This window comes from Cibotium barometz, chromosome 17 (assembly GCF_041138505.1).
Source record: "Cibotium barometz isolate CiBa-2024 chromosome 17, ASM4113850v1, whole genome shotgun sequence".
NCBI lineage: Eukaryota > Viridiplantae > Streptophyta > Polypodiopsida > Cyatheales > Cibotiaceae > Cibotium > Cibotium barometz.
The window spans coordinates 44,517,308-44,528,879 of NC_141062.1; the positions used below are offsets into that span (position 1 = coordinate 44,517,308).

At 45.1% G+C, this 11,572-nt stretch overlaps 1 protein-coding gene across 1 annotated transcript; it reads right to left on the reverse strand.

Moving 5' to 3' along the window:
* Nucleotides 1-8,357: 8,357 nt before the first annotated feature.
* Nucleotides 8,358-9,486, reverse strand: LOC147630050 (uncharacterized). Its single transcript, XM_086811662.1, has 3 exons — nucleotides 9,325-9,486; nucleotides 9,058-9,219; nucleotides 8,358-8,952 (listed from the first exon to the last, which is right to left on the reverse strand). The coding sequence occupies exons 1-3, from the start codon at nucleotides 9,463-9,465 to the stop codon at nucleotides 8,530-8,532; spliced, it is 726 nt and encodes a 241-aa protein (XP_086667788.1). The 5' UTR covers nucleotides 9,466-9,486; the 3' UTR covers nucleotides 8,358-8,529.
* Between the last annotated feature and the right edge of the window lie 2,086 nt (nucleotides 9,487-11,572).

Sequence of the window (11,572 nt, forward strand, 5' to 3'; positions counted from 1 at the left end):
CTGTCCATTGGGCAAACAGCCATGGGCTGGCCTTTGGCTAGCCCATAGGCACGCCTTCCTAGCCTATATGCTAAACTAAATGTTTCTGATGCAAACCTACTACTAAGGCTGACTGCTACATGCACTTACTTGATGAATTCTCCAAGTGGACTGACCTATGTAGCAGCTCCTGCCTAATTGTCCCTGGATTGAGGGCTCACAATGGGGCAAGTCTCCGAGCCATGCACTTACTTGATGAATTCTCCAAGTGGGTTAAGAGGACTAACTGACCTCTATGGCTCGGAGACTGACCTATGTAGCAGCTCGTGCCTAACTGTCCTTGGATTGAGGGCTTACAATGGGGTCATGGCATACGACAAATATTCCTAGAAAAAGGTATTACTTCTATACAAATGTTGCACTAATGATGATGCCAGTGTGTCATTATGTACTCCTGCAGGGTGCACATGATGTTCCCTCCTGCTTAGCTTGGTGTAGGTTTAGGGCTTCCAAGTAGTCCGCCAATAACTGGGGGTACTCTTGAAAGAACTCTTCATCCAGCCATATTGCTTCATGGGTTCCTCGGTCCTTGAACTTAGTATAAAACTATCTTACTCTTCGATTGGAACCATGCTTCCATTTGTGGAGGAGAATTTGTTCTAGCTCTATGACTTCTGCCTCGTCGATCATATTTGGTTGTTGCTCTTCGGATACATCTTGCAATGTTGGACCTACATATTGCTTCAACTAAGAAACATGAAAGACATTGTGCATATTCTAACTTTTCGGCAACTTTAACGTTAAAGAGACATCACTTAACTTTTGAATGACAGGAAATGGGTCAAAACTACAGAATGAAAGCTTGGGACAATGCTTGCCCACGTGCTTCAGTCGTTGCTTCATGATCGGAGATATACCCAATTCCCTTCCTTAAAGTTGACATCTCACCTAGATTTGTTGGCTTGCCAGGTATAAGCTTCTTGAGCCTTGGCAAGGCGCTCCTTAACTGACTCAATGATTTTCGAAAATGTTTCGGTAGTCTTGTTAGTCTCTAGAGATGGTGATACCTGTCTCGTCAAAAGAGATGAGAACCGACGACCAAATGCTGTCTCATACAACGTCCGGCCAATACTCAATCAGTGAGTATCATTTAGGATTGCTTGGACCAATGGAAGATATTGTTCCCATTTCGGCTGCTGGTCATGGAGTATGATTTGAGGACGTCAAAGGCCAATTGATTATATATTTTTGTTTGGCCATCTGTTTGTGGATGGAATGCACTGTATAGCTGTAACTTAGTCCCAAAGTTGTCAAACAACGCTCTCCAAAAATAGGACGTGAATTTAGGATCTCTGTATAATGTGATTGTTCGTGGCAAACCACCAATGGGGTACCAGAATCGAATGAACAAGCGAGCTATGTTCTGCATGGAATGAGCATGCAGAACTTATTGAATCTGTCCACTATAGTCATACACTGTGTTTCTAGATCTGGCTGAGGCGGGAAGAGGGCCTACAAAGTGATATTGATGTCGTGAAAAGGTTCCTCTGGAATAGGCAAAGGCTGAAGTAACCCTGCTTGTTTCATATGTAGAACTTTCACTTTTTGACATATCTGACATGCTTGGACGTGTTGGTAGAAATCCCATCGCATTTTGGGCCAGTAAAATGACCTCTCTAACTTCTCCAAGGTACTGATGATACCTCTATGACCCCCAACAAGAGTCATAGGCATTGTGGAGAAGGACTTGGCGCTTTTCTTTAAGTACACATAGGCGGTTCTTGAAAAACAACTAGTCATCTTGTATACTGTAGTGTCCAGGTTCTGAACTAAGGGCCAATTGATACTGAGTCCCAAATTCTTCCGAATCCAATTATTGTGTTTTCATGCTTTCCAAGTCTTTGCCTTTAATTTCCAACACAGTAGACTCTTGCAACATTTGAATCGTGCCTTTATGACCGAGAGCATCGACAACAGGGCCATTCTTACCAAGGACGTATTCAATCATTTCTACAAACTGTTGGAACAATTGACTCCATTTGGATTGCTTGTCACTCCATTGGGCACTAGGCATGGTTTGCAACCATTTAAGTGCCTGGTGATCTGTCTTAACTGTGAAATCTCTCCCGTAAAGGAAGTGTTCCAATGTTTAAGCGCGGTCATCACCCCCAAAAGCTCTTTGCCATATGCCGAATAATTCTTTTCAGTGATATTCAACTTGTGGCTATAATAAGCCACTAGCCTACCATCTTCATGGTTTGCAACCATTTAAGTGCCTGGTGATCTGTCTTAACTGTGAAATCTCTCCCGTAAAGGAAGTGTTCCAATGTTTAAGCGCGGTCATCACCCCCAAAAGCTCTTTGCCATATGCCGAATAATTCTTTTTAGTGATATTCAACTTGTGGCTATAATAAGCCACTAGCCTACCATCTTGCTGAAGAAGAACTCCAATGGCTAGGTTACTAGTTTTTGTGTATAAAACTCTTCAAAAAATGCCTCCTTGAAGTAGGTGCCCCATTCAAGAGAGGGAGGAGAGGGAGATAAGGTTTACTTAAGGGTAAAGGCTGGCTGTTGGTCCATCTCAGCATAGACCACAGCTCTCCCATAAGTAGGGAGGGTGCTTGGTCAATAGCCTGGCCGACCAGAGGAGTAAATGCTCGAAATTTGTCTGCCCACTCATTAATGAAGTGTGGATGCCCAAACTCACTTATAAGTTGTCCGGCTGTACTTTAATGAAGTGTGGACCTCCAAATCACTAAATTGAACCATAACTCTAGTAAGCTTAAATAAAGAGTTTAGAGTCACACCTACCAGCTGCCTACAGTCAACAAGCTAGGTTAGAATACAGACTCACGTGCACGGTTCACGAGAAAGCATCCCCTATCTGTAAACTAAACACACAAATCTTGCTGGCAGTAAAACATGCGAAAATAGTTCCAAGCATGCAAGTATGCCAGGCAGGAATCCGTCGGGCAACAAGGCGACAAGTAGTCGAGCATCATTTTTTTGAGGCAGCCGGCAGGTGGCGGGTGGCGTTTTTAGCTTGCGTTTTTTTTTTTTTGGCTCTCCGTGGCTTTTTTGTTTTTTAAAGCACCTTACGTTAAAAAAAAAACGAAGGTCACGTGTTTTAACAAAACACGCATGCAACGTGGAAAAAAAAAAAACGAAAGCAGCTTGTTTTTTTTCTAAACACGCCTAGCATGTTTATAAAAAAAAAGCATGGCTTTTATGCTTGGCTTTCACAAAAGCCATCCCTTGTTAAAAAAAAAAAACATAAAAGCTACAAACACAAAAGCTTTTGTGGCCTTTAAAAACCCGACTTCGGCTTCTAGTTTTCAACGCAGCACTCTCTTCACCATCTCTTGCTTGCCGCCAAGACTTTCTGTCGCTTTCCCACTTCGTGATGTCCACCCAAGCATCGGAGATGGAACCCGTTCCTGAATGTGAAGACCTACTGGCTACTGAGGCCGCTGATGGTGATCTTTTCGAAGACTTTGTAACTAAATCTGTTTTTTTGGGAATTTAAAGTTACTTTTGACGCTTCTTTCACGGAGCATCAGGCACAGGTCACCACGCAGATGTAGTCTTTGCCGAATTCCATCTCTTTATTGACCACTACCTTGTGTATTCTCTCGGGTATGGATACCTTGGTGTCTGCTTTAGGCCCCAACATTACTCAAGAGCAATTTGGAGGCGAGCAAAAGCAACATACCAAGGAGAGTGGACACGTGGCAGGTCCACTTTCAGTTTCATCCATATGGCAATGACAAAAAGATTTAATTGGTAGCAGGTTTCCTCTCGGGCAAAAGCTTTGCTCTGGTGGAAAGAACTCAAACCTAAACCAACAACCTGGGCACAGTTTGAAGAAGTCTTCAAGAAAAAATTTCTCAAGAAGGAGGATGACTATGCTCAGTTTGCCAGTTTGATCATGACCTCGTAGAACGTCACTTATGAGATCTACCTCTAGAAATTTAGAGACTTACAGATGAAAGCTACGAAGATGGATTCTACTACTCTTTTGGATTTCTTCGTAGCAAGATTACCCGACTCGTACCGTTTATAGGTCAAGAATAACAAGTGCAAAACTTTGGACGAGGCCATACACTCTGCGTGCATTTCTGATGATACGATGGTCTCTTCCAAAACCAAGCCCGTAACCGAGCAGGGGAACAAGCACAAAAGGAAGTTCTCTGCATCGATGGCTAGCACGATAGAAGGAAAGTCTTCGGACCAACCTTCGAAGAATTCTACTTCGACTTCAGTGAAGAAAAACCGTCTCCTCAAGGCTTTGAAGCTCAAGAAGGAGGGATGTTGCTTCATCTGCGAAGAAAAAGGACACATGCATAACGAGTACCTAAAGAAGAAGGGTGCTAAGACCAACGTAGAAACCAAGACGAAGGAACCAGTTGTCTTTGACAGGTACTTCAGTCACTTTACTTTCTCGCCCTAGTTTATGTTTTGATTGTCTGTTCAACTCTAAGGTTTTTGGTTTGCACGATCTTCTCTGAGTTTATGGAGAAGTGAATGGCCATAGAATCCACATTCTTCTAGACCTCGGAAGCTCACACAACTTTATTACTTACAAACTTGTGCAGAAATTGGGTCTGGATACGATGCCTAGCGATCATACCCATGAGGTACGTCTACCTACGGGTCGGCAAGTGGCGGATCAAAAGAAGGTGAAGAAGCTACCGATCCGGATTCAGGACTACAGAGATATTCTAGAGTGCTATGTTATGCACCTAGAGCATGTAGACTTGCTATTAGGAATTGAGTGGTTTAAGACCCTCAAGGTCTAGATAGATTGGTCTAGTCATTCTTTTTCTTTTGAACATAGGAACACCCAGCATTATATCCTAGGTGATTGTATATATCTCTCTCAGGGACCTCTTGTAAATATAGTTGATTTTGAAAATATAATGGATTCTTCTTTGTATATTGCTTTCCACTATCTCTTTCTTCATTTCTCATACCTACTATGGATGTCAATGAATTAAGTGTGTTTGAAAGAAAAGAATTAAAGAAGTTACTTGACTCGTTTCAAGATGTATTTCCTAAGGAGCTGCCATCGGGCTTACCATCCGAAAGGGCGGATGGCTTTATACTTAAAAGAGCTACATGGATACCCATCTGTCTCATGGATTGAGGTGCGCCATTGGGCAGATCCGCACCTCTTCACATTAGTTAGAGATAGAGACAGGCAGATTTAGAGGCATACCTCCAGGGGACAGGATTTGTCAGATTTGTTGGATACAGCTAGAGACGGAGGAGCACTACATCTATCGCCTCGCTGCACAGCATATTATGAGATTTGAGGGCGCTACCATTGCCTTTTCAGAGAGTGATTTGGACCACTGGCTAGAGTCATGGACTATTGTGATCAGAGATGCTTGGGTTTTTATCTCCTGGAGATCCGTAGGCTCAAAGAGTCCATTATCAGGAGCAGACGCCCGACTGGCAGGGAGTCCACACAGAGACAGATTACTGACTTCTTTAGAGGGATTACCCGGGAGGACACACAGCTGATAGCCCAGCAGCAGGCACCCCGTGGGACTCTAGTTGAGAGAGCTATCTAGTTGGGCAGATCCAGACGCCCGAGGGTTCGCAGATCCTCACATCGGAGACGGTGCTACACCGAAGGATTCAGAGCATCATTGCGAGGCATCGGGCTCGTCCGACCAGGCATCTCACTATGGCAGATATCCAGGCCATCCGGCAGAGACCCATGCTAGAGCTCCTAGGATGATTACCACTCCAGCCATATACTATTGTACTCACTGTCATTTTTGTACTCCCCCATATTCATGTATTCATGTATCCATGTACTCATGTACCCCATTTTGACTAGTAGCATTAGCTTCCCACTCTCCCTAGTTGCCGCTTCCGGATGCTCCCTACTGATGTATTGTAGGGCTAGATACTTACCTTCAGTTCTTTCTTTTCTTTTCCAGACAGTGTATCAGATGTCACATGGTTGTAACTTTGGTCTCATAGGTCACTTTGGCCTTTTGAAGACGTTAATATAACATTTCATTTCATTTCATCTCTCTCTCTCTCTCTCTCTCTCTCTCTCTCCACAGAGATGGTAGGGTCATTATCATTGAGCGCCGTCCCAAATAGGGACGCGGGGTCTATGAGACCAAACACTTGAGGTTGGCAGTATGGAACTGCAATGGCATGCTGTGGTTGAATCTAGGAGAGGCTTGAGCGAGATTCTCACAGGCAAGGATGTCATTTTTTATACCGAGACTCATCAGAGCCTTGAGCGGGGCTTACCATACATAGCCGGGTATGAGTGGGAGTCAACTTTCTGAGGCGAGACCCGCACATCAGGAGTAGTATGTGGCTCTGGAGGGGTAGCTGTCCTTTTTAGATCCAATCTTCGACAGATTCTCAGCATCGTCCGGAAGGACGAAGATGCATGATATCTTTGGGTGCGGCTATAGCTTAGCAGTGACAGAGTCATCCACATCACTGTGTGTTATTTTGCACCATGACACTCCCCTTACTCCACACAGCATGGCCAGTCACCGTATGTCACAAAACGGGCACATGTATATGGAACCAATTTACTACCAAAACAGCATACATACATCAACCATTCCTGGCATATACATGATTACCATCATTGTGAAACATTACATGAGCAACACAACACTAGGGGTTGAAGTTGGGTCAGCACCCCCCCCCCCCCCCCCCCGCGAGGTATCTTTACTACCAACATAAGTATTTATATGTACAAGATGGGGGTGCCCGGAGAGTACACACTCATCCAGCTGACACTAGATTTATCCAATTGTGAAAACATAGCTAAACACATTACCTGCAACTCCTCGGTCACCAACCAAGGTTGAGTGGTCATCACCAACCACTCCTGTTGCAACACCCTCGGTCACCAACCAAGGTTGAGCGATCACCAACCGCTCCTGTAGAAATACCCTCGGTCACCAACCAGGGTAGAGTGATCACCAACCACTCCTATCCTTTGATAGAGCGGTCACCAACCCTCTAACAAAGTGCTGTCCCAAACCTGCAAAACAGTAACCAGCCATGGTTTTGGCTCACTGGCCACCCACAAGTTCCACCAGATCACATCCCCAGGCCTGATACTTGACTAGGGACATGTTTGCTCAAGTTTCGTCGCGAGAAACCTCCTGCAAACCTGTAAAAACAGCCAATAATGGCACTTACAACAGTCGGCCAGCTCCTGTTGAGGCTCTGTTCACTTCGTCCGAGCCCTGTTCTCAGCAGAGTAGCACAAAAACAGTCCCAACAGCCATGCGCCAGCTTCTGGAAACGAATCTAACAGCCTGCCGTCCTGCAGATGCAGTCGGCCAGCCCTGTAGAGAGAGAACGAGAGAGAAATAGCAGCCAGCCAACCCTGGGACTCTTGCTCTTGGCATGTACTCCACCTGTAGCTCATGCAAACTGAGTAAACTTGCTGTTTTTCCTGTCCAAACAGCTCCTAACAGCCCACGTTTTTCAGATGAGTGCTCTCTACAAGTCAGGGCTTGCCCACTTTGGCCCTCCCACACCCAGAATAGCAACTCGTGGAGCTATTTGGGAGTGCCGGGGTACCCAACTCTCATAATTGGCCTTGGTTCATTAAAAATAGTCCAGCTTGATGTGAACTCACTTATAAAATTATAAGTGTGTCCGCCCACACTTAAAGTGAATGTGAACCCTGCACCCAATAAACCTTAGTAACATGAAATAATGAATAAATTGGGTTAAGTGTGCACACTTACCACCTGCAAAACACATAAGGAAACCATGTAAGTCCCAAACAGGTGTGCACACGCGTATCCATGGGTTGTCTAGGTGTCCCCGGTGCCCGTGGACATTCACAGGCAAAATACCAAGCAATGTCCAAGCATCAAAAACAAGTCATCCATGCATGTGCAACTCACATACATATGCTGGTGCACAAACATAGCGTGGATGAAATCTCCCAACTTACATATTGTACATCCAACTAGCCCGTTCACAGGCGTCGTCCACACAGGACCAAAGAGTACTCACCAGGGTAACCACCCTTCCATGAGTCCAGAGTCACTCACCAGGGTTACCACCCTTCTATGAGTTCATAAATCATGTCAGGAACTCACACCAGGATACCAATCCTTCCATGGAGCCCTTCCACATGTATTCCAAGGTGGTAAGGTACGTAGTGTACGGTACGCTATCAGTACGTACGGAACGTACTTCTATACGGAACAAATTTTAAGGTACGTAAACAGTACGTACCATTTGTAAACAGTCCTAGAAACCTGAATATTTTGTAGACATAGCAACCAAAATACTTAAAATAAAGAGACTGAACCTCATTACTTAAAGTTTAAATCAATTATCAGTTACCAAGCCCATTACACAATACCTCATGTTAACAGTCATAGTGATATAAGCAAGAACCATGAAAGTCATAGATGATAAAAGAGAGTACAAATATCATGTCTACAGCTGCCAGCACATGTCCTGGTCCACAAGTGCAAAAAGCAAAACAATGAAACACTACAGTTGTCTAGACTCTAGAGTCTAGACGCAAGAGTCTCAAATCTCATCATCAGATGAAGATGATGAGTCTTCTGAAGAGAGCATGCCTCCATCATTGATACCATTGCCCTCTTCATCGAACTCTGGCTCAGCAGCAACAAGCTCCAGTGGATCCTCGTCATGTGCCTCGGGAATCTGAGTGTGAATGAGGTCGACAGCCTCATTTGCATGCCTCTGCTGGGTGCGACGAACTGGAAGCTTTCCCCTGCGAATGCTCTCTCGTCTCGCAGAGCCTGGATCTGGAGCTGCCGGGCGTAGAGGAATGCTGAGAGATCGTGCACGTGAGCGGGTCACACAACGATCCACGCTCTCAAGCTCTCTATGTAAAGCTCTCAAAATCTCCTCTTGCTCATCTCTAATCTGCCGATCCACAAGCTCCGGGCTGGGTTCATCTACCATTTTGAGTAGTGTTGGATCAACCTGTTTAAACATGCCACAAATTGCATATTGGACAATGGACATTCATTGAACTAGAAAAAAATTTCTACTTCTAAGTTCTTCTTGAGTCCAAATTTCAATTTATACCTGCTTCGGTGACCCCAAAGCATGGTAGCTTCGCACGAGCCTCATGTTAGCTCTGCAATACACCAACTTCTCTAATTGAGAAGTACTAAGGCGATTCCGAATCTTAGTGTGTATAAGGGAGTATGAGCTCCAGTTCCGCTCACATGCTCCAGCTGAGCAATCCTGTGCAAAAATGAGTGCAATGCAAGCAAATTTGTAAATCTTTCAATGCTAAAACATCAATCTTCATTTCCGAAGAGTATACTTTAGAGATTAATTACAAGTTACCTGAGATAGAACACGAAGAGCAACTCGTGAAAGGTTTGGAAGACCAACCCTTCCATAAGAGTGCCACCATGTCAAAGGGAATTTCATGGCTTCCTTCCTCAATGACATAGGTCTCGCAAATGAAGCACCAATACCACTCATGTAAGTGGTGAACTCTCTATCAATCTGAAGTTGCTCCTCCTCTAAGAACATCCTTCCCACATACTCTGACTGCTTCATGCTCAAAGCAGTATTATTCCATAGCTCTGGCGACCTGTAGAGAGGATGGAGCATGGCAGCCATCGCATGGATGGGACGGCTCATGAATGTCCACCGTTTGTCTACAATGTCCAAGATCTCACCTCGGCTGAAAATGAGAGATTGAACATACATGTCTTAGGTTATAGTGCTAAGAGAATCGAGAATCGAGAAGTCATAAAAATCAAAGAAAGAGGAAGAAATTAGAACTATTGCTTACCGTTGAGCAGTCATCATGGAGCACTGAGCAACATGGTCTTTCATTTGCATAAACAAATGAAAGACCAGCCCCAAAGTTGAGCCCTCCATGTCTGTAAGTCGGAGAAGGACATACACGGGCTTAAGTGCAACTGAAAGGCTATGAACTTGCTGCCAAAAATCATCATCCAGGATCCGCCTCTGCAAGTATTTTGTATGCTCATCCTCTGAATGATGCATCTGTCGCCACCTTGGATCCACAACTGTTGATGATAGTGAATCTCTTATCTTGTAGAGCCTATCCAAGACCAAGAACATGTAGGCAAACCTGGTCTTGGATGGTCTCACCATATCCAAAGGGCTATGGCTCTGAAAGATGGCAAGAGCCTGATGCTTCTTGCGGAAGAAGGTGGTGATCTTTACAGCATCTGCAACAATGGGCTGCACCCAAACAAGCTTCCCAATGTCTTCCATAAGTAAATCAAGACAATGGGCAGCACATGGAGTCCACACTATATGTGGAAACTCTGCCTCGACCATTTGACCCATTGCCTTGTAGTTAGAGGCGTTGTCGGTCACCACCTGCACAACATTGTCCTCCCCAACCTCAAGGATAGCCTGTCGAATGTGGCCATAAATGAACTCCCCTGTGATCCTGTCGCCTGCTCTCCCTGCATCCACGGCACGCAAGAAATAGGTGCCCAAGCAAGATGACACAAGGATATTGATTATGTGCCTCTTGCGAATGTCTGCCCACCCATCTGAAATAATAGTGCATCCAAACTCCTGCCAACCTGCTTTCACAGGTGTGAGCGCCTTGTCTATCAAGGCCTTCTGCTCATCCAACATGGATGTACGCATCTTCGTATACTGAAGACCTGTCCATGTCTCAGTAGGCCCTACCTGCGCAATTGCTTTCACCATTCTTTTCCATTGGTCTGTCCTTAACACATTGAAGGATATATTACACTCAATAAGAGTACGACAAATCTCCATTTCTGCCACCCTTTGCCGCTCCTTTACCCAAGCTTGTGATGAGATACAAGAACGCAGAGTGGATTGCTTTGATGCCTCCCCTGTACCTCTCACATCTTGTGGCAGGAGGTCCTCATCATCAGCAATACGTGCCCTCTTCCTGCCTGTGGTGGATTGGGCTGAAGCCGAAAGACTTTCACCCTCATCTACTGTACCTGAACCTGTAACATCTCCAATAAAAGCATCATGGAGAGCATCTTGCGTACTTTCACCACCTCTAACACTGCTTGCACCACCCATTGCAGGACAATTCTCCGCAATCAATTGGTCCCTCACAGCTTGTGGTATTTTATCACATGGACCACATTGATTGGTGCACCCGATACCTGTCATGTGCTTGATGATGCGAGTTATGGTGCTAGTGTACTGCTCCCCGCAATACTTGCATGCCCATAGCCAAGTACCTGACCCTTGCTGAGAAGGGGTGTTAACAACCCTCAGGACATTGGTGTGGATTGCCCAGTTCGGGTTAGTCTTGCGCGGCATGATGAAGCCTGGGCGTGAGCGAGAGCGAAGAAGAGCGAAGAAGTTACTCTGCAGAGTTTTGCAGGTACACACGATTGTGCAAGTATTCACAAATGCCCAAAATTTGGTCGCTTATCCACAAGCGCATGGTCGCCACACGCGTTTCGCCACGCCACGCCATTTTATTATTTTTTTAAAAGTTTCCGTACGGATCCGTACAGTACGGTACTGTACCGTACCGTACGGCTATACCGTATGGTACCGTACCGTACCGTACGGCTGTACCGTACTGTACAGATCCGTACATACGTAC